The 27,519-nt window shown below is 40.4% G+C and overlaps 2 protein-coding genes across 2 annotated transcripts; one reads left to right on the forward strand and one right to left on the reverse strand.

The window, feature by feature from the left end:
• Positions 1 to 2,380: 2,380 nt before the first annotated feature.
• Positions 2,381 to 26,894, forward strand: LOC308233647 (uncharacterized protein; the record flags this gene model as incomplete). Its single annotated transcript, XM_080640626.1, has 3 exons — positions 2,381 to 3,321; positions 12,023 to 12,132; positions 24,023 to 26,894. The coding sequence occupies 3 exons, from the start codon at positions 2,381 to 2,383 to the stop codon at positions 24,976 to 24,978; spliced, it is 2,007 nt and encodes a 668-aa protein (XP_080496752.1). The 3' UTR covers positions 24,979 to 26,894.
• On the reverse strand, positions 11,214 to 12,167 carry LOC308233350 (olfactory receptor 52M1-like; the record flags this gene model as incomplete). Its single annotated transcript, XM_080640275.1, has 1 exon — positions 11,214 to 12,167. The coding sequence occupies one exon, from the start codon at positions 12,165 to 12,167 to the stop codon at positions 11,214 to 11,216; it is 954 nt and encodes a 317-aa protein (XP_080496401.1).
• Positions 26,895 to 27,519: the final 625 nt, after the last annotated feature.

The raw sequence follows: 27,519 nt of genomic DNA on the forward strand, positions 1-27,519 counted from the left end.
TAGGCTGATGTTTATGGAAGGATAGCAATTGGAGCCCAAAGACAGAGATCTGCACACATTTTAAAAGTCTTGTTTCTGTAGTAAATGGGACATGATGGTGTCTTGAATAAGTGTTGCGGTGATTGAAATGGAGTAGGCAATTTTGAGACTTTCTGTGGAGGCTGACCCAATTGGACCTGCTGGTGGATTGAATATGGTGCAGGAAGTAAGGGGTAGATAATAATTCTGGGTTGAACAACTAGTTGGAGAGGATTTTATGTACTGACATATGGAATGCACATAGAGGGATGAAGTTAAGATGCCTGCCTCAAGCATGATATGCTGAGATAGCTGTGAGACTGTTATGTGGGGATAGTAAATGAAGAGTTGGATATACTAGTTTGTGGCTAAGAGGGAAGATATGGTATGGAAACATATTTTCATAATGTTGGGAGTTGATAACAAAATTCATGGTAAACAAGTAGAACACTAGAAAGAGGATGATTTAAGAACATTTCTGAAGCAATATTCTCCTTTCTCTTGTATATTTTGTTTTCACTTGTTACTGGGTAAATTCTTGTCAGTTTAATAACATGTCTTTTTCTCTTCCTTCTTAAAAACAATTGAACACACACACACACACACACCCTTTTACTCTACTTCCCTCTGCAGCTGCCAGGGCCCCTTTACTGTTTGCCTTTGCAGAAACCTGAGCCAAGAATTTCAATTTCTCATTTTTCTCACTGAACTCCATCAAATCTGGCTTTGCCTTCCTCTACTCTAGCAAAATTTTTCTTACCAAGGTATCAACCCACTGCACTTTTATATACAAGCCCAATTTTTTGTTTTGGAATTATTTGACTTATTGGTAGCATTTAGCATGGTAATAATTTCCTCCTCCTTACTCCATTATCTTCAATAGCCTATCATGACAGCACATCATCTTGGAAACTTTTCTGATAGGTTGCCCACTCTCAGTTTCTTTTGCTGACTCTTCCTCCATTCAGCCCAACTCCATCTCCACTCTCATTTTAAAAAATATTATTATTTTTTATATTTTTATTGATTTCAGAGAGGAAGGGAGAGGGAAAGAGAGTTAGAAACATCAATGATGAGAGAGAATTATTGATTAGCTGTTTCCTTCATGCCCCACACCGGGAACCGGGCCAAAACCAGGCATGTGCCCTGATTGGAAATCAAACCATGACCTCCTGGTTCATAGGTTGATGCTCAACCACTGAGCCATGCCAGCCGAGCCACTTTTAATTTTTTGATATAACTTCATATTGCTTTCCACAGTGGCTATCTCAATCTGTATTAAATACATAGTCTTATGTAATGCTCATAAAAACCACAATAACTGAATTCTATAAGAGAAAAATGGCTGTGTAAAAACTGGGCAACTCCAATGTTTAAGGATTTGACAGAGGAGAAAAATCAACAAAAGAAGAGGGAAAGATGAAAGATTAACAAAGGGCATTTGTTATGGAAGTCAGAGATCAGCTTTGCTAAACATGAGTTCTGCGATGAAAATAAGGGAGCTAGAAGGTGACTGGAGGGAGAGCCACATGAATAGGAAGCTTAGCATGAATTTAGATGGAAGAGAACCAGAAGAAGAGGATCCTTATTTTTTTAGGAAGTTGGAGGTAGGGCTGTATTTATAGAAATTTGTGGATGGGGAAAGGACCTGGAAGACATATCTGAGAGTAGCTCTCTCTAGTAGAACTTTCTATAACAATGAAAATGTTCTGTATCTGAATAATCCAGTATGGTCGCACTAGTCATATGTGACTTTGGGCACTTATAAAGTGTTAGGTGTAACTGAGGTATTGAATTTTCATTTTATTTTAATAAATATAAATTGCTACATGTGGCTAGTAGCAGTCCTATCTAATAGTGTAGTGCTTGAGAAAATATACAAACTGTGCAATTAATAGGGACATTAGAAATTGCAGGCTTTATTCAACTTATACAAGCACCCAAGCCTGAGATTTCAGGACAGGAAGTTGGCTTTTGTGGTTGTGAGCTTAGCTTGATTATCATGTAGTTTGGTACCAATGTATGCTCTAAAGAAATGCATTTGTTTAAACATATTTCTACTTCTTTTAACAGGGTATTCCTGACATCACCCCAAACACAGAAAACACTACCTTCTCTCCATTACTTTATGAAAGCTGTTTTGTGATATCAGTTCTAATCATCTTTAACATTCTATCTACTCAATGAAATTTAAAGTTCCTTGAGGTAATAAAACATGGATTATGCTTTTCCATTTCTATGAGGCCTAATAACTGATTATGTTTAAGATCTAGCAATGAAAACAAGAGCTAATCCTCCCAAGAAGGTATATATAGAAGGTGAAGGGGCCCATAAAAACTGACAAGGGGAATTTCCAGAAGTCATGTCAGCCTCCAATACTACCTCAACGCATCCAGCTGTCTTCCTGTTGGTAGGAATTCCAGGTTTGGAGCACCTGCATGTATGGATCTCTATTCCTTTCTGCTTTGCCTATATTCTGGCCCTGCTAGGCAACAGCACCCTCCTCTTCATTATCCAGGCTGATGCAGCTCTCCATGAGCCTATGTACCTCTTTCTGGCCATGTTGGCAACCATTGATCTGGTCCTTTCTTCTACAACACTTCCTAAAATGCTGGCTATTTTTTGGTTTAAAGATCGAGAGATCAACTTCTATGCCTGCCTGGTCCAGATGTTCTTTCTCCACTCCTTTTCCATCATGGAGTCAGCAGTGCTGCTGGCCATGGCCTTTGACCGCTATGTGGCCATTTGCAAGCCACTGCACTACACCACGGTGCTGACCAGGCCCCTTATCACCAAGATTGGTATAGCTGCTATGACTCGGGCTGTGACACTAATGACTCCACTCCCCTTTCTGCTCAGACGCTTCCACTACTGCCGAGGACCCATGATCGCCCATTGTTACTGTGAGCACATGGCTGTGGTAAGGCTGGCCTGTGGGGACACTCGCTTCAACAATATCTATGGCATTGCAGTGGCCATGTTTATAGTGGTGTTGGATCTGCTCTTTGTTATTTTGTCTTATATCTTCATCCTTCGGGCAGTTCTACAGCTTGCCTCTCAGGAAGCCCGCTACAAGGCCTTTGGGACATGCGTGTCTCACATAGGTGCCATCTTGTCTACCTACACACCTGTTGTCATCTCCTCAGTCATGCACCGTGTGGCTCGCCGAGCTGCCCCTCATGTACACATACTCCTTGCTATCTTCTATCTTCTTTTCCCACCCATGGTCAACCCCATCATCTATGGGGTCAAGACCAAACAGATTCGTGATCATGTGCTCAGTCTATTCCGGAGAAAGGCTATGTAGATGCATACTTTTTTCCTTACTCACCAATCTGAGTGGGTGGTGGATTAAAGCACAGAGGAAAGATTTCAAGTAGGAAAATTGCAGAGTCTCCATGTTTGTTAATTCTCAATAATGACAAGGAAAATAAAGTGCCAATCTCACAGATCTACCAATAAGAACAAAACAGGTGTGTCCTATAGTCTGATAGCAGAGGTTTGACCTTCCTATTTTCATAGACTCATCACATGGTTAAAGAAAACAAAGAGCCTTCCAAAGTGCTATTGTCATATCAGTGAAAGATAGTAGGAATATTGGCTGAGACTGGGTGAACTCTTCATCCAGACTATGAGTGAGGAATTGAACCCAAATTTTGTTACCAAAAGGCTAAAACCACATATAGTACTGAAAATAATTCCTTATCTCTTTTGATAAGGGGTTTTCAGCCTCTGACAATCTTTAGCCTACTACTGTTGTAGTGGCTTTACAATTGGACAGCTCCTTTTCTAAGGAGACTTATTCCTTCCATTAAGTCAGTTTCTTTCTGACCCATAGTAATGGTCAATTCCTTATTGCACAATTAACAAAGGAGTCTTGGGATATCACTTTATAAAAATTTATATTATGGTAACTTACTTTTCACATGCATATGTCTTTTGTCTCCAAAATCCTTACTAATATTTATTATATGAATGCATAGAAGAGCTGAATAGACTGTGGCAATATATTCCCCTCTTAAAGATGAGACTACTGAAGCTCAAGAAGAAAATAGTTACAATATGTAGTTGTGATAGGTTATTCTTGTTCACAGATATTTACTATCCTGTTCCTTTCTCCCTGAAGGGGAATTTCCTTATTCAAGGAATGTTAATTCTTCCTATGGCTTTCTTTGGCCAATGGAATTTGAGTGGCCTTGAAATGTGTCATAATAATCAGAAACTTTAAAATGTGTTTCTGTAGCTTGGCTCAGTGTCTCTTGCTTTTCACCTCTGCTACAAAAATCAGTATGTTTCCCAACAGTTTTTTCCTCCAACCTAGACCCATGATGAAGAGAAGATACACAGAGCACTTATGAGTCTAACTCACTGCCTGGAATACAGCCACAGCTGGCCCACAGTGTTCATGTAACATGAGTAAAGAAGGTTTTGTTGTGTTTTGTTTTTTTTTCTGTAAACTACTGGGATTTTGGAGTTGTTTTCTGGAATGGTGAGTTCTTTCTTGCACTCCAATGTCAGCTCTTGCATGACAGTTCAAGACTCCAAGTACTTAAATAAAAAAAGAAAAAAATGAAAATCCACTATTTCTTCTTCTAGCATATCCTAAAAAAGAATTTCACTTATCTGTCTGCTTTTGTCTCCTTATAAAAACTCTCACAATTGAACATTACAGAGTAAGAGTGGTCATTCTGGTCAGTTAGCACAGGGTCCTATCGCTAGAATGAAGGTATGAGCATTAGAAAGATTCAGAGTGGACACTGCCACGGACTTGTGGGGATGTGACAGCAATCTCGTTCAGTCAACAGTACCTGAGAATCTAGTAGAAGGAGGTCATTTCCCACAGGTAACAATGTGAAGAAGTACCAAATTACAGCACAAGATGTGTCTGGGGTCAGAGCCCAGATAAGATACAAGGAAGCAGGAGACAGTCCTTTCCCATGTGACTGCCATGATGGCAATCTTATAAAAACCCATTCATCCCCTACTGCAGTTTTAAATCTAACATAAGGAAGAAGGTGATAGAAAAACTCCCGCGGGAGTTTTTGAACCTGTATCAGACTAAATTATATATTGAAATGGACTAAGAAATAATTAAAGTGGACTGGATTTGGTCAGAAGTGCTATCTTCTATAACACTTTGATTTTATTTTTACTCTAAATCCTATTGTGCGAACAAAAACATAACCCTGAATCAATGACATATTTTCACAACTAAATCTGTACTATAAATTTTCTATTTGCTATACAAGGAACTGTTTAGAGGTCTTTAGCCTTTTACTGTCACAAGACTAGTTATGTGAGTATCACTAATTGGAAAGCCAGAGGTGTACATGAGTGGGTGCTGGGCAGCCAAGGAGAACAGAAGAAAGCTGGCTCTGTTGATATGGCTTTCTACAGAGAAGCCAAGAACAGAGATTTCCAGAGTGGAGGCTGATACATTCCTGACTGAGGCACAATTGCAGACATTATTTGGTTTTTCCAGGAACTAGTTCCAGCTTCTCTTCTGCCTTATCATTCTCCCCTGGGCCTTTTATTGCACAATAAAATACTGTTATTTTTAAGAGGAAAGTTGTTTTTTCTTTATGCCAGACACTGGCATGTTATATTCATTGTTTTATTACATCACTAGAGGCCCAGTGCATGAATTCATGCATGGGTGGGGTCCAGCCAGCCCGGCCCCAATGGGGGCAGATGGGGGCTGGGCCTGTTGGGAGGAGGAGATGGCGAGAGGTTGGCCGGCTGGCCTGCCCTGATCGGAGGCCTGATCAGGGCTGGGCCAGCTGGGGGGAGGGGCCGAGGGTGATTGACTGGCGGGCCCTGCCCCCAATTGGGGTTGGGGAGTGGGGCTAGCCATGGGGAGGGGCTTTGGGTAGTGGGCCAGCCGGTCCCACTCCCGAATGGGGTAGGGGATGACAATTGGGGCCAGTGGCCTGGGGGAGGGGCCATGGGTGGTTGGCTGGCAGGTCCTGCCCCTGATTGGGGTGGAGGGAGCCAATCTGTGGTGGGGCTGGGTGGGGGGAGGGGCTGCAGAAGGTTGGCCGGCTAGCCCCACCCCATATTGGGGTGGGGGGATGATCAGGGGCAGGGCCAGCTGGGGGGAGGAGCTGTGGGAGGTTGGCCACTCCCCCACCCTCTGATCTAGCAGGTTTGCTGGCCACAGTGGACGTCATAGTGATGGGTCGCTGGCTTTTTATATATACATATTATAACAAACCCATAAGGAGTTAGTATCATTTTGAAGGAGAGGAAACTGAGGCTTAGATTGTGCAACACATTCGAAGTCTGACAGTTATTGGTTCAAATCCATCTCTGCCATTTATTGTAATTCCAGAGCCCAAGTCCTTAACCACCTGTGCCATATGACCCTTTACAAATAACCATAAAAATGCCTCCTCTCTCAACTGTTCCCCAATTTCACTTTTCCATGAAGTCTTGCAGACTCAAAAGGGACTGATGAGAGTGTCCTTTACTCCCACCCTGGGGCGGGTGATAAAAAGGGAACAGAGATATTTGTGTGAAGGAGAAGTAAGATGTTGGTTTTGAATAAGAGAGAGATTCAATTATTGGACTTCTGTCGGGTCCTTATACTGCATTCACCAATATGTATTCCCTCCCATCTTGTCCTGAGATAACCCCTTCGTGAAAGAGCCCAGCAATGAGTATAGTTGACAATGGAATTAAATGCTCTTCTATAACCAAGTTCACACCCTGAGTCTGAAAGGCATGAATGTTGTCACGGGTACTTATCCCTGTATCCAGGACCATACAGACAGATCCTATTTTCTCCTCTTTATCCCCAATCATTCAATGCCATCCATATAAAGAAGCTAGAGATGATTGGTATTTGGTCTTGATCTATGGTAGACCCAAGAGATTTCTAAAGAGAAACAATTTACTGTGAGGTTTCTGAGAGGATTTGGCCAGAAAGTTAATCACATTTAGAAGGATTAATACTAAGTCCAGGGGAAAGGTGCAGAAAATGTAACTAAGACCTTGTCTATACAAAAAGAAATTGACAACCAGTTTGAAATGGAATTGCCATGGCCTAGAGCAAAGAATATCCTTACATGATATTATTCTACAATGTCATTATAATTTTTCCCAGATTTGTATTACCCCCATTACCTATAATAGTACCTCGCACCCTTGGGAATCAATAAAAAATCATCTTTTTGGTGCCTGGAGACAAAGGTAACACATCTCTTGATATTTTAGAATTACAACAGCATAATGTACAATTATCCCAAACAAACTTAAAAACTAATTCTTTGAATGTCTGGCAGCAATTTAAAAAGGACATGAAAGAATTTAATTCCTTCCACTGTGTAGAGGGCCCCCTGGGAAGGCACCTGAGCATTCTATATTGGCCTCTCTTGCCCCTTTGGCCAAGAGGGACCCTCTTCTCATAATCCAATTGCCCACAGCTGTTGCCTGTGCTTTATGTTCATGCTGAGGTTGAAGCCTCATGGTGGCTGGTACCATGGATCTGTCTCTCGCCCAGTGGGGTGAGCTGGGCCCTCCCTGGAGAAGAAACCTGGGTTCCCCAAGATATGTGATTAGTGCTGGGGCCCCGCCAGCAGGCGAGGGGATCCCAAGGAGGTGCTGGGCATGGAGGCCATGGGGGCATAGGGTACCAAGGAGACAGAACTGAACCTCACATCACCCTACTTGGCCCCGGAGGATGGCTGGTTAGCCAGAGACGGGTAAGATTCCTCAGGGAAGGAACAATCTAAGACAGGCACAGTCGCAGAGGGGCCATCAGGAGAGAACTTGGGGGTCAACAGAGGTGGGGAACAGATCCTCACCCCCCCAACTTTGCAGGGGCCTGAACCCTCAACCCTTCTGAGGGAGGTCTCCTGCCCCCATGGCTGCTTCGCTTCCCATGCCCAGCTCAAATCAAGACCCAGGTAACAGACAGAGACTTGGCCAACAGCAGCTGCCTTTTCACTGCAACAAGACTTGTTTGAGTTGTCTTGTATCCATGGTGTGGGGAAGTGGGTTTTTGATATCTAAATCCAACCTAGCACCAGGAATGCTCAGGGCCTACTCAAGAAGGTAATAATCCTTTCCACTAATATTTACAGGGTAAAATAAGATTATTGTTAGAGTATTAAATTTGACAGTAAAATAGTAGTCAAGTTCTCAGACTAATTTAAATAGGCTAAGTGAAATAAGCAAATATTCTAGAAAAATTAATGGTACTGGACAAAAAACTGTTCCTAAAGTGTTAACTAAAATTTTTATTAGTAGTTCATCTCATGGTAAAATTGCATAACATGTAATGAACCTAAAGCAGTCATATTTTAGTGCAAAAAATTAAAATTTAAAAGCTATCAAGACTACATTATAAAATTTCCAAAAGCCTCCTAATATTTAAATCAAAAAAGGGGGGATAGTAGAAGAATATCATGTAAGGAAAAATATCCGGTAAGTAAATTACATCTAGAAAATTTTTACTTTAGAAAATTAACTTTCATTTGTAATGCTAACAGCAAGACACCCATGAAAAACACACATGGTGTCAAAACAAGCCAAAGGAAAATCGTTTGGGCAAAAAATGAAAAAGGATCCCAAGTCAACTTTATAGAAAAGATTCCTTTATTAACTTTTGGTCGAGAATATGTTTGTATATTTTCAGAAAACAACTCCAAGACCACGTGGATTCCTGCAACAGAGAGGAATTGACAGGACTGCTCCAGCCATGAAGACAGAAGAGAAACAGTCCAGAGATGGAAGACACTGACGACACCTTGCCAGACTAGCAGTCAGCAGCTGTGCGTCGCGGCAGGTTGCCCAGGACCAAACCAGAGAGGGTCGGACCTGCATTACCACCATTTGTCCACCATCCAGAACTGAAATATCATTGCTGACATGTACACATAAGGAACTGTTTGACATTGAAATTGGGACTCAAAAGAACTGTTGGCCCAGAAAGAAACTCACTACAGACTGATTCATTTACCTCTCAGCATAACCAATATTGCTTGTCTCATTTTCGGTTCTTATAAGTGAATTTCTAGTATCACATGATCTCACTCATCTAGGGGAAATAATGAACATCATAAACTGATGAACAAAAACAGACCTGTAGACAGGGAAGCATCGATCAGACTGTCAAACCTCAGAGGGAAGGTAGGGGAGGGTGGGGGTAAAGGGGAGAGATCAACCAAAGGACTTGTATGCATGCATATAAGCCTAACCAGTGGTCACGGACAACAGGGAGGTGGGGGACATGCGTGGGGAGAGGTTTGGGATGGGAATGGGGGAATGAGGACAAATATGTGATACCTTAATCAATAAAGAAATTTTAAAAAAATACTAAGTCCAGATTAAAAGCCCTGGATCTCCATATATACTCTCTGCTTACACAGTAAAAATAGACTTTAGGCATTATGCCAAAGAGCCATTCCATGACAAAATTTTCTTGTCATTTCCCTCAGCATCAGTGCCAGTGATACATTTTTTCCCCCTCCAAAGCCTAGGGTCATGGTCAGGAGATAATTCTGTAAAATAAGCTTCTATCTCTGAGGTTTTTATAATATCTCTTTATTAATTCCTACTAAAAACATTTGGCACTAAAATTATGTTCATAGAACACAACCTTTTCCCAGTAAGTGGACTTGGTTTTGGCACTGGACTCCAGGGCCCTTGATAAGGGGATTGGGAAGGAGCAACCCTCCCCCCAAAACAATGGAGAAAAATATATATGAGCCAACCAGCCTTAGGTTTAGGAATAGGATTATAAGGAAATAGAAATTTGAAATTAGCTAAACTTTAGAAAAGAGTTTGTGATATCTTAAGTTCCTAATTTTTCCTTTTTATTTGTAATGGTATGCAAAACAAGGAGGTGAGATGCACATTTTAAAGCCTAAAACATTTTAGAACTAAAATAGACATGTAATTCTGAATAACTACAATTAATAGTGATTGCTTCATTTTATTTTTCATGCATTACCATCATTTCTATAGGTTTCTAGCCTGGAATAGTAATTTTATTATGAAATTTCTATGATCAAGAAAAAGAAAAGGGTTAAAATCATATAAAAATAAAAAAGTATGAAGCAAGAATTCACCAAAGATCTGAAGTTATGTCAAGGTTTGTATCTATCACTGTGTCTCTATTTATTCTCATCACCTTTACTCCATTTTCTACCTAACCTCTTTCAAGTCAATCCCACTGTGACCTTCTCATTATGTCCTTTTATTATTTCAATATAGCTGCTGTCCTTAATGTATGCCATTTCAGGGGCTCCAAAACAAAATCCCAAATTGTCCTTCTGTCTACTATCCTATCTCATCCTATCTACTTCCAATTAACTATTATTAGGAGAAGATGTGGGATATTACATTTCTATCTATCTATTAAATGGGGGAAATGATCTGGCTTGAGGACTTTAACTCCTATGGGTAGTAAGGTCCTATTAGGTTAAGATTTCTAATATTCATATTGCCTCCATTCTCAACAAAAGGTCTTTTCTGGGGCAAGCCAAAATTATTGGAAGAGCTTGCCAACACAGTTGGAATTTTTCCAGGCCTTTGCTGACAGAATTTGTAAATGGTCTTCAAGAAGGTATTAGGGTAGCCTGGCCAGTGTTGCCCAGTAGTTGTGTGTTAATTGACCCTTGAACCAAGAGGTCACCTGTTTGATCCCTGGTCAGGGCACATGCTCAAGTTGCTGGCTAGATCCTGAGCAGGGGTTGTACAGGAGGCAACCAGTCAATGATGTTTCTCTCTCATCAATGTTTCTATCTCTCTATCCCTCTCTCTCCCCCTTTCTCTAAAAATCAATAAAAACATATTTAAAAAGAAGGTGTTGGATAATTTTACCTTCTAGAAATTGTTCAAAACATTCTCCAAAGAGAAACTAGAAATCCTTTAACCAAAAAACATAACAAATAAAAATGATCCTAGTCCTGTGGTTGTGCATAATTTGATGAAGTCAAATAGGAAAAGGGATATTGCAGAATAAAAACTTATTTCTTGATTTCTCTCCATTGTCATATGTTTCGGATATTACCCTCTCCATTTTCAGAATATTCATGGTCAAACAGAATATATTCCAGCATTCATTATAGACCCTTATTTCCACAACTCCAGTAAGACCCAGTTGCCTGGGTCTTATTGCATTGGCTGCCTCAGTCAGAGCCTTTTCCTTCCATCACCAAATATCTACATGCCTTATAGGTGCAGAATAGTCACTTGGGATGAGCCTCTGCTTTGAGAATGTAGAGAAGTCTCTCTCGAATCTGTCTGGTACGGACAGCATAGACAACTGGGTTGAGGACAGGTGGGATTAGGAGGTAAAAGTTGGCCAAAAGGATATGGATATGGGGAGGCACATGATGTCCAAAGCGGTGAGTGAGAGAGGAAACAGCAATGGGGATGTAGAAGACAAGGATGGCACAAAGGTGAGAACTGCATGTCCCTAGGGTTTTAAGCTTAGCCTCAGGGGTGGCCAGTCCCATTACAGCTCTGAAAATCATCACATAGGAGGCAGTGATGGCTAATGAATCCAGGATCAATACTAGGAACCCGATTCCCATTCCATAAAAGTCGTTGACTGTTGTGTCACCACATGCAACAGTGACCACGGCCATGTGCTCACAGTAGGAGTGGGCAATGATTTGGGTCCGGTAAAGGGATAGTCTCAGGCGAATCATCAGGGGCAGGGGTCCAATGTAGAGTACTCCACGGAGGAGAGCAGCCAGACCCAAACGACTCACCACTGTGTGGGTGAGCACCGAAATATGCCGTAGTGGGTCACAGATGGCCACATAGCGATCAAAAGCCATTGCAAGGAAGATGCCTGACTCAACTGTGGCAAAGCAGTGGATGAAGAACATTTGGGCCAAGCAAGCATCTAAGTCAATGTGGTGGGAACCAAACCAGAAGATGGCTAGCAGTTTGGGCATGGTAGAAGTTGACAGGACCAAATCAATGACAGCCAACATGCACAGGAAGAAGTACATGGGCTGATGCAGGCTGCGTTCCATCTTTACCACAGCCAGGATGATGACATTCCCCACCACAGCCACCAAGTACATGGAGCTGAAGGGGATGGAGAGCCAGATGTGCAGAGACTCCAGCCCAGGGATGCCAGTGAGCCAGAAAGAAGTAGGCACCAAGCAGGCATTGTTAGACACAAACATATTTGAGGGAGTGAAGTACCCAGAGGACAGGAGCTCTTGTTTTTAGATTTTTACTTCTATGAAAAATATTGCCTCTGGAAACTGTAGACTACTAGTTCTTTTTTTTCCATCCTGGGGAACTGATGGAACCTATAATAAAGCAGAATTGTAAGTGTGTTTTTGAAAATCGGCCTATTACATATTTATAAAAGAGACTATGCATAAAAACACCCACTGGTAAATGTAGAAACAGGCATGCTCATGATTTCTACTGCTAAATTACCCTGCTCCACTGTAGACGTTCCCAAAATGTTCATCCCCTTCGATCAATTTTGCTTTTGGAAACATTTTTTTTAAGAAAATGGAAAATACAGAAAAGTTCTATGAGCCATGGTTAAATGTAAGTCTATGTAATGTGTTTAGCCCAGTGCCTGCATATACTTCTCTTATCACTGTATATATAGTAACATGGTAACATCAATAACAAACAATGACTGGCTACTTGTAATTATTGATTTTATAATAATAAAAAGTTGGAAGAAATATATGTTCAAAAATAAAGCACTGTTTAAATTCTAGTACATATATTCAATGAACTAGAATTATGTCTGTAACCTTTTTAGAGCTATATATTTACATGGTAAGATGTTTACATATTTCAGTAAGGGAGGGCATGGCAGGAGGCATATTCTGATATAATTATTTAAAAATATATGTGTGGCATTTAAAAACACATTTTAATGTAAAAATACACCCTTCTTTGACTTTTCCTTTTGTATGTATATTGTTTTTTTTAAAAAATGGTCAAGAGCTTTAAAAATAATCTTAAAAATGATTAGAACTCAATAAAAATTTTTTCCTTAGTAAATTTGCCCTTATATTAGTCAAGTGCAATTCCCTTTTCTCTAGTTTAACACTGATTTGGCCATATTTTCAATTCGAATTTACTTCTTCGAAGATACTTGACATGAAACCTAATATCTCAAAGAAAAAGCTCTCTCATTTAAGGTTGCCCAGATTTCGTGGTTAAAAAAATGATGAACAGATAAAGTTCCTTAAGAAAGGTTTAGTGTAAGGACAGACCCTATTAAACTTTCTGAAAATCTGGGCATTGTATATAATTTGAGGTAGATAAAAGAAGAGGTGTATCTTTTTATGAGTAAATCTCACTGGACGTTTTTGTCCCATTATCTGATGATAGTGATAAAAAAGAATAGACTGACAGAGATCAAGAAGTGTGTGATCAATGAAAAGGGTCCTGTTGACTGTTTGCTATTCTTTGAAGGGACAAAGAGGTCAGCATGAAAGCACTGTCCACCACCTGTCCAACTCCTTGCTCTTCTGCCCTTCAGGTACCTCTTGCTAAGCATCTAGCAATGGCTCCTATTGCTTCACATCCTTGGGGTGCAGAATCTGAGGGTCTAATTTGCATCCTACTCTGCCTTGGGCTTGACATCCTCATGTTTTCCACCAGATGCTCAGCAGAGTCAAGTCTCAGACTCCCCATGATCACACTCACCATGGTGCCTTCAAATAGCCATGTTTTTGCTGACAGGTTTCGCCACCTTCTTGACTTTTATCCAGGCAAATTTCCTCCATTCTTCAAGGCTCATCGCAGATCACCTCTCCTCTACAAAGCCTTCTTTGTATCTCTAGCCTATACCAGTGTAAATGGCCAATAGTCAATGCATTCTCCCCATTTGTCTCAAATAAGCCATGCACATTTCAAATATTCTTGTCTAAAACATAAATAGCAATTACATTTTCATACCAAATAAGCATAAGAAATGCCCCCCATGTAACTTCATGAATTCTTAATTCATGCACCAACACAATTTTAAGTTTTTTACATGTTTTCTTACTTCTGGTTCAGGCTTCGGGTGCTAAAAAAAAAAGAAAGTTTTATAAATTTTAAAATGGTTCATAAGTGTTCTCTTATATTAACTCCGACTTTACAATTCTGTGAATTGGGTACTTAATATGCTAATGAGGGAATACATGTATGAAATCATTTCCTCGGGATCAAATAGAAGTTTCTGTGAATCTACAGGATAAGATGGGAAAGGGAAAGAGGTCTTGGAGGCAGCACCAGCTCGGGGCACCAGCTTTACCATCTTCTAAACAAGTGTTCCCACTCCAGAGCTTCATCTTACTCAGTGTTTGGGAAGTGTCTAGCCTCTTAAGTCCAAGTCATTTTATTACGAAAAATGAGGAGAATACCAACTGTAAAGAATAAGTATAAAGAACAAACAACATGGGCATGAGACTCTTGGCACATAGTAACAGCTTCCTTTCCCTGGATTCTACTGTTCACGAAGGGAGTAGACCAGAAATGTACATTCTGCAAGTTGGAATAGTTTCCTGTGTTTCTCTGTTTCGTGGAACATGTTTAAGGATGCCTTAAAAGTCCAGGAATTGTATAGATGGAACAGAGATTTAAGGGGAACAGTATAGCTAATAAACAATTTTATCTCATAACAGGGAGAATATATGAAGTGGTCTCTGAAAATATTGTGATGAACCACCATCCTAAAGCAGAAAGGGGCCTAGTTACTCAATGTTAGGGTAGGTCAACGTAGTGGCTACTCATTACAAAAAAAATCAATGTTCATAGGATTGAGTTAAACCCAGACTTATAACTTAGATTTGTGCCAGACCCAGTTTAATCAGTGAAACTGTCTTAGGCTGGGACAAAGAGAATGTGAACATATGTATAAAAATAAAATCCACCAAGTTTATAATTGGCACCTTGAGTGGTGGTTTGATCTAGATTGTGGCACCTAAGTTGTGCTACTTCACCTAGAATATTTCAGAGAAATGTTTTCTGTGTCAGCCCACATAAGGGCACTAGTAACGTTCCTGGACACTAGTAACGTTCTTTCAAGTCCTGGTAGAAGCATTCTGATGGTGGCTCTGAGGTTCCTGAGAGATGTTTTGTTATGGTGAAATAAACATAGATTAGAAGTAATAGCCACTTAGGTTCACATACTAACTTCACTGTTCCTGGCTGCATGACTTAGGGAATGTAACCTCTCTACCTTGACTTTCTATTCTATTTCCCTGTCTGAAATGAAGGGAGTGATAAAGATGCTTCATGTATTAAATGAACTGTGTGTGTGTGTGTGTGTGTGTGTGTGTGTGTGTGTGTGGTCAGATGTTAAGTGCACTCCCTTCCTAACTGATCCCTCCCCTCGGTGCTTTGCCCTCTTCCACAGAAAACAGACACAGTGCTATCCTTTTTTCCCAGCTCTATGAATAGACCTTTAGACACGGATATAATCAATTGAAGAGACCTGTTTATCGTGTAAGGATCAGCTCAGGAGATCTTGCCTGACTTGAGCAGAAGGCAAGAGGTCACATCGGGCTGTGATTGTCCAGTCTTCCCTCTTGTGTTATGGAGAGCACTAGGCAACAAAGCATTGAGAAAACCTTGGGGTTTTTCCTCTTCCTTGATTCATAATCCAGGCCAAAATTTGACCAACTTATTTCCTCAACTTTTGACTAGAACTGTGAAGAAGTTAAGCCCTGGATGGACCAAAAGACAAATGTAGTTTCTGAAATTTGGAGTGTTTCCAATGACTTTGGTTCCATCTCTGGGATATACTTACCCATTGGGGTGCCATCCACAGAGCTTTAGGCTTTGTTTCTTACAGTGGTCACCTTGTCAGGATGCTTGGACGAATTTAGTTCACAGGCAAGGGGGAGGGCATGGCTCTGATCTCTTTACTATTTTCTCTCGTGTCCCTCCCTCTTTATCCAGATGCTGAAAATAGACAGTTATTTCTCAAGGGTTGCATAGAGAAACCTGTGCCCTTCCCTCTGGATCTTCAGTTATTCTCCTTGGGAGCAATTTTCACTCCTTATCCCATTCCACCTTCTAGGACTAGATTATAAACTTACATTTCTATTCTCCTGATGGGGTTTTTGGCTGGCCCCAGGTCACTCTTCTCTCCCTAGGCTTGAGGTTTTTAAAGACTTCAAGAGGGAAGTCCTTTGGGCAAAAATAAAAAGGATCCCAAATCAATTATATAGAAAAGATTCCTTTATTAACTTTTGGTTGAGAATATGTTTGTATATTTTCAGAAAACAACTCCAAGACCATGTGGATTCCTGCAACAGAGATGAATTGACAGGTCTGCTCCAACCACAAAGACAAGAGGAGAAACAGTCTAGAGATGGAAGACGCTGACGATGCCTTGCCACGCTAGTAGTCAGCAGCTGTGCGTCACAGCAGCTTGCCTAGGACCAAACCAGAGAGGGTCGAACCTGCATTGCCACCATGTGCCCACCATCCAGATATCACTGCTGACATGTACACTTAAGGAACTGTTTGACATTGAAATGGGGACTCAGAACTGTTGGACATTGAAATTGGGACTCAAACATTTTTTGTTATTATATGTTTATTTCTAGTCTGCAGAGGCAAGATTTTTTAAAGGAAAGAAATGGGGAAAAAAAGATACAGAGGCAAAGAAGCATTGAACAGACTGTCAAACTACAGCGGGAAGGCAGGGGAGGTTGGGGAGGGGGGCTGTAAGAGATCAACCGAAGGACTTGTATGCATGCATATAAGCATAACCAATGGATACAACACACTGGGGTGTGGGGGGGGGGGCGGCAGGTAAAGGCATGTACTGGGGGGTAGGGGAGGCCGGTGGGGAGGTCAATGGGGGAAAAAAAAGGAGACATATGTACTACTATTTGTAATACTTCAAACAATAAAACAATATTTTATTAGTAAAAAAAGAAAAAGAGGGAAGTCTTGAAGTTGGAAAAGTTCATAGAGAAGGGGAAGGGGGTTGGGGAGGGGCATCAGATACTAGTATAACCAATATGAAAACTTAAATTTTTTTGTCAATCATTGTTTTTACTATTTAAAAACTGTTAATATCAACTCTAGGCTACATAACTAAAGAAGAAATTTACTTAAATACAAACTTCATCAGCATTGTAATTTTTCATTTTGCTTCTAGTTTTAATTCGTGTTTACTTAAAAATATTTATAATCACAAGTTACAATAGTTCGTGTGTCCATATCTGTGGTTACTTTAACTTACACTTCCCAGAATTAGTGTGAGTATAGTTTCAGTTGTCCCACTATAGCAAGTGGCACAGACATATTGGTCAATAGCCTTTTTCTGCTCAACCTTAGGTTAGAATCCCAGGGAAAATTATCAACCATTGTGCAGGCCTCATGAATTCTACTGTCAAATTGCTTTCCAAAAGTATTTGCCCAGCTGTGTTTAACCCAGCATTCAGTGAGTTCATTTGCTAACTTGCCCTGTAGTAATTTTAAAATATTCACTACATAGATGAGCAAAACAGAAAATTGTTTTCATTTCTACAGAGCATGAACAGGTCAATATTTGAATAATTTTTATCCATGCATTTATTTTGAACAGTTTCTCTTCTCATTTTTTTTCTAACATATACTTAATATTTTTAAAGTAGAATCATTTCTGAAAATATGGCAAAGATTTAATGTTTTCTATAAAAAAGTTCTGACATACAATCAAGGAGGTACTTTTATAACCACTGTTAGTAATTTGTAATACTCCATCTTGATTTATGAGAACCCTCAAGCAGATTTCCTAATTATTCATACAGTGCTTTCTCTCTTCTGTATCCTTGTTGCCAGGACTTGAAATCTTATTTCAGCTTCCTCACCAGCCTTATAATGGCCCTTGTCTATCTTTCCTATCATTCTCATCTCTGTTCCTCAGGTGCCACGTTTAGAGAGCAAAATGGATTGTTCTCTAGCTGTTAACAAAATGCTTTTTGTGGTTGCTCTTTCCATCCAGCTCCAGATTCGGTTTTCTGACCATTTCTGGGAAATACGTTTCAACACACCTTAAAATTCTAGGAGATTATTGCTCTTTCTTTGGTGCAGACTCAAGTTAAAGGAATAAAGTCTTAGGCAAAATTGGAAGGATATAGAGATTTCGATGTAGGATAGAGGAGTTAAGTCTGATTTTAAAGCTACCCTCCACTCCAGGTTTATTGAGATACAATTGGCATATAACATTATGTAAGTTTAAGGTATACAATGTGCTGATTTGGTACACATACTAGTTAGTATGCAGTGTCTAATGATGACCACAATAAGGCCCCTGGAATCATTATGCGGGCCTGAGCAGCAAGTTGTTTTCACCTTGATTGACCTACGTGGGATGCCAAACTGTAAGACAGCGTTGATTGAATGAAGACATAAAGCTGAGTTGTAGGGACAGGTGGGTGGGTGGGAAGAAATCAACCAATGAACTTGTGTACATATATGCCTAACCCACGGACACAGACAATAGGGTGATGAAGGCCTGGGGTGGGGAAAAAGGGGGACATATGTAACACTGTTAACAATAAAGATTAAGAAAAATAAGTAGACCCGGCACATTCAAATGAAGGATTAAGATATTTTAATGACACGAAGCTTGAGGTTTTCCTGCCATTGATGTCTCACCTTTGGGCTAGGACGCCCTCTCCTGGACAGTGTTAGAATGAACACGGACCATATTTCTGGTTCATCTTTCAAGGCTGAATATGCACTTGATTTATTTAATATAGATTTAAGATATTATTCTATGGGGAAAATTAATTTAATGTTCTGAATATTTCATATGCATAACTCTCTATCAGTTTTAAAAGGTTATCCTTTTTTTTCTGGGGTGTTGATTTGTTTATTTTTCAACCACAATTTACATTCAATACCATTCCACACCAGTTACAGATATACAATAAAGGGGTTGGAAAACCATGCAGGCTAAAGAGTGGTCCCCCTGCTGACCCAAGCACCCACCTGGGCCAGACCCAGTTATTTTTTTTTCAGCTTCTCTTCCCCTCCTCCTCTTCCTCCTCCTCCTCCAAAATAATTCTTTATTGTTGAAAGTATTGCATATGTCTCCTTCCCCCCAGCAATGACCCCCTCCAGCCTGCGTCCACCCCCCGCCCCAGGCCTTCAGCACCCTATTGTCTGTGCCCATGGGTTATGCATATATGCATACAAGGTCTTTGGTTGATTACCTTCCACCCACCCACCCACCCTGCCCTGCCTTCTCTCCTAGATTTCACACACTGTTCCATGCTTCCAAGTCTCTGGATTCACTCTGTCCATCAGTTTATTTTGTTACTTAGATTCCACATATAAGTGATATCATGTGATATTTGTCTTTCTCTGACAGACTTATTTCACTTAGCGTCTCAAAGGGTAAGAGATTCTTCTTTTTTACTGCTGCATAGTATTCCATGGTATAAATGTACCAGAGCTTTTTTATCCACTCATCTACTGAAGGGCACTTGGGCTGTTTCCAGATTTTAGCTATAGTAAATTGTGCTGAACATAGGGGTGCATATATTATTTCTGATTGGTGTTTCGGGTTTCTTAATATATATTCCTAGAAGTGGATCACTCAGACCCAGTTATCTTGACATTATTGACTATATTCCCTACACTACAGACCACATCTCTGTGGCTCTTCTGCAACTACCAAATTGTACTGCTTAATCCCTTCACCTTTTTTCACCCAGTACCCCAAGCCCCATACCTTCTGGGAACCATACAGTTTTTTTCCTTTGTATCTATGAGTCCATTTCTATTTTGTTTATTTTGTTCATTAGTTTTCACATATAAGTGAAATCATATGGTATTTGTCTTTCTCTGACTGGCTTATTTCATGGTTGTCTTGAGAGTTGGCACATAAAGTCAAATTATTAAAGGAAGAAGCCTTACTACATGAACCTTTAACAATATAATTCAAGTCTAATTGATTTGATTTATTGAATACTTAACATTTTTAATATTACACAAGACATCCAGGTACTAAAAATCCTAGCTTACTTATTACACTTTCAATTTAAAGGCAGAGTTCAGTTGGTGGAGGTGATTACTGAACCATGTTTCAAAAGCTAGATATGAATCTGTATGGAATGGCATTCCTACGTTACTTGACTGAGGGTATAACATGTGCACAGGCATGAAAAGAATAAACAACCATGTATATTGCAGCAACTGTAAGCAGTTTTACATAGAATGTAAAATTTAAGGTTGGGAAGCAGGTAGAAAGCTTCTAGAAATTCCTAGCTTTTCCTGAGTAAGATCCTCTGAAAGGGGTGTAGGAGGTGAAAATGAGATCCTTTCTGTACTGATTCTATTGCATTAGCCCCTGCCCTGACCATATGGGCTCCTTATCTGAAAAAGACAATTAGGATGTCTCTTCTAGGCTTATGAGAGCTAATCTCTCTCAAAGACACAAAAACAACAGCAGTCATGTTGACAACAAGGATGCTGTTTATTAAGCACCTAATATGTTTGTCTTCTTTCTAGCCCCTTTCCATACAGTATCTCAATGAATAAAACTCAATTATAAGAACTACCCAGAGACAGGTATTATTCCCACTTTACCCTTGAAGAAATGGAGTTCAAAGTTACATAGTGCATATGCGTGTAGCTGTTTTGTCTTGCAAACTTAAACCTTTGGTGCTTCAAAGGCCATGTCTTGACATGCGTCCTAAAGCGTGATGCCTCAACAACCCATGAGGATCCTATTAGGATACAAGAGAAACTGCTCTCTCCATTTGGCTTCTCTTCTTTCTGTCGAATGGAACGTTAGATTGGGAAGGTTAGGTTAAGATGTAAGGGAGATGTGCTGCTCAACCCACAAGACCACGAGGTCCTTCTCACACAATGTAAACCAAACTAGGGAAAAGTCTGCTGTATCTAGTTTTTAGGGAATAGCCATTGATTTGTCTTAAAGTTAGTTCAAGACTCTACCTTCACCTTCAAATGCTGTAAGGATATCAAACTTCGTTAGAGATTTACTTCCAGGCTGAGATATAGTCTCAAGGATATTCTGCATCCCTGCTCTAGAAAGGCCTTTATGATTTCTACTTAGTGTCCTTGGAATAGCTTCAGACTCCAGGGAGGCCAGGAACGAGCAAGAGCAGGAGTTGGACCCAAGAGATCAGACTCAATTAGGTCTGTCTCCTTAGACTTCTCTGGACCAACTCTGACATAGCAGGGATAGCTGTGCCTAAATCTAGGTTCTGTGTCCATCCTTCTGGGACAAAGCCTGCTATTTCCTTCTCCACTGAGGGAAGTGAGAAGGTTGTGAGTCCAGGTGGAATTCTCTCAAGCCCTGAATAGAATGCTTATAAGTGCCAGGCCTCAGAGGTATTTGCAGAACCACAGGCTCTTGTTCTCTGACACTACCCAGCCCAGGTAAGAGCATCTTATAAAGGGGAATTTAGGAAAGAAACAGGGGTCATCAGGAAGAGTTCCCAGTCTATAAGGATGAACAGATTGGGACACTTAGGTTGTGCTCCTGTATAAGTCTCCAAGATAAGATTCAGAAGGAAGGAATTCTCTCAGAGTGGGACTTAAAAGGGGTGGAGTTCACAGAGCCAAACACAAGGAGGCTGAAAAGGCCTCTAATCCACTAACACCAATTCAAGTCCCTCCAAAAACATCTCTGGGTGCTTTAAGTAGGTACAATATTTTATTCTCATTCAACATGGGTAGACACTGTGTTAGCACAGGGATTACACTAAAGAAAAAGATAAGGCATGCTTTCTGTTCTTATGGAACACATTCTGTTTGGGGAAACATGCATATAATCAGGCAATTCAGAGCATTATGTGTGCAGTACAAAGACAGGTACCAAGCAGAGAGTAAGTGTTGGAGCAGGCTATTTAAAGGTGACATCTAAGTTGTGGCAAGGTGCATATGTAAGGATTAGCCAGGTGGAGAAGATGAGAATATTTCAACATCAGGAAAGGACATAGGTAATTCTCAGAGGCAGAAGACCATGATGCCGTTAGGAAATGGACAAAATTCAGCCTTGTTGGAGGGTAGGAGGCAGGATGGGGAATGGTAAAAGCTGTGGTTGATGCTGGCAAATGTATCTGGGTAGAATTCAGGTGGGAGGTTGTCCTTCCGTGATTCCTTACACCCTCATAGTAACCTTGAAAAGGAGGTACAGTAGCCTCCTTCTTTTGTGTTTAAGGTGTGAGGGCTGTTCTGACTAGGGAAACATAAGATAAGGCGTGTTGGGATCATAGGGAAGAATGGGTGGTCACCAATGCTCTGCCTACCCCCATCTAGCAGCTGAAGGACATCTCTCTAGTTGTGAGATGAGGCCTGATTGCTTTCAAGAGAACTCATATGCCCATAATTCATTATGCATATATTTAGCCTCATATTTAATTTGGGCTGTGAGATGACATGACTTTTAGGTCCAAATCTAGAAGGGAATAACTGCCCCAGGGTGTGACTCAGTAGTGATGGGACACAAATGGCATCAGAAGGGAAGACAAACTGCTAACACAGTTTCCTCACTAACAGGAGAGTAATTTCTACAAGCATGGGAACAGAAGGCATAGTCACTTGGCAAGCCCTGCCTATTTTTCCATTTCAAGGACTCTTGTTTTCCTGGAGTAAAACAACATTCTCCAAATGATTACACCTTTGCTTAGTATAACATAAAGTTATAAAAGTCAGTTAATAACTGGTAAGGGTAAAATAGACAAGTCCCCCCCTTTTTTAAAAATATATTTTATTGATTTTCTACAGAGAGGAAGGGAGAGGGAGAGAAAGTTAGAAACATCGATGAGAGAGAAACATCGATCAGCTGCCTCCTGCATGCCCCTTACTGGGTATGTGCCCACAACCAAGGTACATGCCCTTGACCGGAATCGAACCTGGGACCCTTGAATCCGCAGGCCGACGCTCTATCCAATGAGCCAAACCGGCTAGGGCGACAAGTCCCCTTTTATTGTTCTTAACTTTTTTCTGTCTGAGTTATTTCGCTTAGCATGATATTCACAAATGGCAGTATTTCATCTTTTCTTATGGCTGAGTAGTATTCCACTTTACTGCTACTGCCAACACTGTCTCTATTTCCATTTGTAGTGATCTACGAGAACCTTGAGATGGAGAAAACACAGCTTATGGAGAGGAATTCTGTGGGATAAAGTCACCACAACAGACTTACATAGGTTACCATCCTCCCAGAATCATGGCTCCCTTCAGAGATAGACATTCCAGAGTTCTTTGGAGTTGATTGAATGTATTTTGGATTTTGCACATTATTCTGAAAAGATACAATGCTTGGTGTTATTGTGTCAGATTAAATGAGAATGCATTTAATGACTTCTCTAGGTCACAATGGTTTAAGTCTGTTGTGGAATGAAGTCAGTTGTATTTATCTAATGAGATAAAGTAACTTGTCTAAACTCCTATTACCAGGATCTGACACCATATCTGGAAAATTCTAAAGCCCAGACTACTGACTACTCTGATCCGTTCAACCCAACTAGGTTCAAAATGCAGAAGACAAAGCTTCTTCCCTTCCTTGACATTCCTGTAATATAGTACATAGGAACACATTCTGGTACCTCTTAGACCCTGAAAAAAATACATTGTAAGAATGACATGACATAATAAGTGCTGAATAAAATTAACTGCTATTTGTATTTCTCAACATCAATGCGTCTCTTCTTTCAAGGAGTCCTCACTTTGAAACCAAATATGATCCTGAGAGATACTACACAGTTCTGAAGAGTTAAATGACTGGATAGGTCATTTCATTCATTGATGTAAGAAGATTACTCTTTGAGAACCATATTACAAAAAGATGCTCAGACATTTCATCAAATATGTATTTTGGCCTGTGCTTGGTAAATTTGTGAGTACTATAATAACAATAATATGACACCTATACTGTGACATTTTATAATTTCCTCTGAGAAAGAAGTTTATAGCATCTTATCAATGATCCTATTCTTTATTATAGGACTTAAGAATAAAATTCTCTTGTCTTTTATTTCTAGAAAAAAAAGTTCTACTGCATTTTGGGGCCTAAGTGAGAAGGTTCATTTATGAATAGCTATGCTCACTTTTCATAATGTCTGCTCGGTACCCAGCTCCTTCCAGCTCACTGGCATCCCAGGGCTGGAGGCCCTGCACATCTGGCTCTCCATCCCCTTTGGCTCCATGTACCTGGTGGCTGTGGTGGGGAATATCACCATTCTGGCTGTGGTAAGAGTAGAGCGCAGCCTGCACCAGCCCATGTACTTCTTCCTGTGCATGCTGGCTGTCATTGACCTGGTTCTCTCCACTTCCACCATGCCCAAACTGCTGGGAATCTTCTGGTTTGGTGCTGGTGACATTGGCCTGGATGCCTGCTTGACCCAAATGTTTCTCATTCACTGCTTTGCCACAGTCGAGTCAGGCATTTTTCTTGCTATGGCTTTTGACCGCTATGTAGCCATCTGTGACCCACTGCGTCATACCACAGTGCTCACTCATACTATGGTGGGACGTTTGGGACTGGCTGCCCTCCTCCGGGGTATTCTCTACATTGGACCTCTGCCTATGATGATCCGCTTACAGCTGCCCCTTTACAAAGCCCGCATCATCATGCACTCCTACTGTGAGCACATGGCTGTGGTCACCTTGGCGTGTGGTGACAGCAGGATCAATAATGTCTATGGGCTGAGCATTGGCTTTCTGGTGCTGATCCTGGACTCAGTGGCCATTGCTGCCTCCTATGTGATGATTTTCAGAGCTGTGATGGGGCTGGCCACCCCTGAGGCCAGGCTTAAAACCCTGGGGACATGTGGTTCTCACATCTGTGCAATTCTGATCTTTTATGTTCCCATTGCCGTTTCCTCCCTCATTCATCGATTTGGTCACCAGGTGCCTCCTCCAATCCACACTCTGTTGGCCAACTTCTACCTCCTCATTCCTCCAATCCTCAATCCCATTGTCTATGCTGTCCGCACTAAGCAGATCCGAGAGCGGCTTCTTCAAATCCTGAAGATACAAACTAAGATCAGATGACTACCCCTTCCCCCTCTCTCAGATAAGTGCATGTGTTTAAATATGGGCAGCCTTCCAAATGGGAACTTCAAGAAGTCTGAGATGCTAGGTCCAGTGGTCTCCAGCTTTAATAATTCTAAAGGAATGCGAAGAAGGATGTACAGCTCTGAATTCTAAGAGGAAAAGATATTTGTTTAATAACTATAGGATATTTGAGATGTGGAAGGTAAAACAAGGACAGTATCAGTAACAGAAATAGCAATTAATGTTTACTCAGCAATTACATATCATGTAATTCTTACAAACGTCCTGACATCTTATGAGGTAGGTAGTATTCACATTTGACACATGAGGAAATAGGACAGGATACTCTTACTTTATAAACTGCACACAAAGTTTAAGCTGCCTGGATCAAATGGTTTGATTGGAGTTTATAATATATTGTGGTGTTATGTAATACTCTCTACTCTGTTTTCTGTGTATGCTTTAATATAAGTCCTAAAAATCTGAGGTCAGCCTAGCCAGCGTGGCTCAGTGGTTGAATATCGACCTACCAGCCAGGAGGTCACGGTTAGATTCCCAGTCAGGGCATGTGCCTGGGTTGTGGGCTCGATCCCAGTGGGGAGCGTGCAGGAGGCAGTCGATCAATGATTCTCTCTCATCATTGATGTTTCTTTTTCCCTCTCCCTCTTTTTTCCTCTGAAATAAATAATATATATATATATATATTTTTAAGTAAATAAATAAATAAATAAAAATCTAAGGTCATTTCATTAAAATGGTCTGAGCTACAAGAAAAGCATTTTCTGATTTAAGCTTTTAATAATCAAGATGCTGCTAAAGTTGCATGTACTAATAAAGCATGAAATATTCTAGAAAAAAAACTGACCTATATGCCTGACTGGTATGGGGAATTCCACTTATGAAAGAATGTGGCTTGGAAAAAATATCAGCTCAGTGAAGGAAATGAGACAAAATGACCACGTCTCAATTACTCTCGCATTTTCTCTGCAGGCCTGATCCCATCGAGTGGCCTGAAACTTGTGAGGGCTCCATGGAAAGAAACACCTCCTTCTCACAGAAACTCTTCTTAACCCCTGGGTCCGTCCACCTGTAGGATCCCTGATCATAATGTGCTTTTGTGAATGGGTCACACAGTAAGATAAAGTTATGAGTTCTAGCATTTATAGGAACATTGGCTTTACCTGACAGGTAGAAAACGGATAATATATATATGAGCTACTTAACTTCTATGAATTAAAAATTACTAATGCAATTCTTATAACTACAGTGAAAGGACAGGGACTACTACCCCTAAATTTCAGATGAAATTGACATTCCCAGAAGTAGTAAAACAATTAATTGCCCAAGGTAACTCAGTTTATAAGAGGTAAAAATTAAGCCTTTAAAAAACAACAACTCTAGAGCTTCTACTCTTTCTCTGATCCTTATTTTCCTTAACTGTGAAAGAGCTGAAAGGCCTTTTCCTCAAGGTCTGAATGGTTGTGCATTTAACATTTCCAACACAGCGGACATTAGCTGTACCCCTATTCCCGGAACTGGGAGTGCACAGATCAACAAAGCAGTCTCGTCTCAGTGTTCCCTTCCCAGAGGGATGACAAAGGGTAGAGCTGGATTCGTTACAAGTCTGATTACAAACTCCATAACACATTAAACAAAACAGGCAAGAAGACATTGAGATTATTGGGCTTCGGGTATGCAAAACACTATCATTGGGCATGATACAAAAGGAGGTAGTCAAATGCAAAGGAAAGCCACTACATAACAACCACAAAAGTGACTTCTGGTTTTGCCTTGGGTATTCCAATTACTTGCCCCATGACTGGGATATCCAAAATGTATGGATCACTTAGGGTTCCAATTATATTCACATTTCTTCTTATACCTCTAACTTCCATTTCATCATTCCATCATGGTATTTAGCTTTCCTGAACCTTATGTCTGAAATCAATAAAAAAAGAAAAAAAAAGAAAAAAAGAAACCATGAAAAACAAACAAACCATGAAATAGATGTAATAGAAGTCTTAATTTTAAAATATAATCAATATTTTAAGACTAAAATATAAAATTTAATGAGATGCAATGTGAATAGATATTATAACAAAAATACATTCACTTTCTCATTTTTTAGTGCTGCTTTTCATTCAAATATAAAATAAATGAGAAACAGATAAATTTGGAAAGTCAAATTAAATGCTCACTTAAATGTTGTTTGTATTTATTGGTTAGCTTTCTAGCAATGGATACCGTAAGGAAGGATGCATGTAGGGAGTTGGAAGTAAAGAGTCTCATGACAGAAAGCCAAAGATTGTAAGAAATTGATGTGTCTCTGTCTAAATCCTGACCTCAAGAGACTTGTTACACTGGCCCAACTCTAAGGAGAATTATTCTGCTGAATGGAACATTTGGCCGTCTTTTATAATAAAGAGACACTTTTTGTGAAGAAGTAACTGAAATCTTGTAGATTGTTTTCATTGGGTGGTATTGTGGCTGGATCCCCGTGGCACAAAGGGAAATTCTTCCCTTGGGTTCTAATGAAAA

The sequence above is a fragment of the Plecotus auritus genome (genome assembly GCF_963455305.1).
Source record: "Plecotus auritus genome assembly, chromosome: 9".
Classification (NCBI taxonomy): Eukaryota; Metazoa; Chordata; class Mammalia; order Chiroptera; family Vespertilionidae; genus Plecotus; species Plecotus auritus.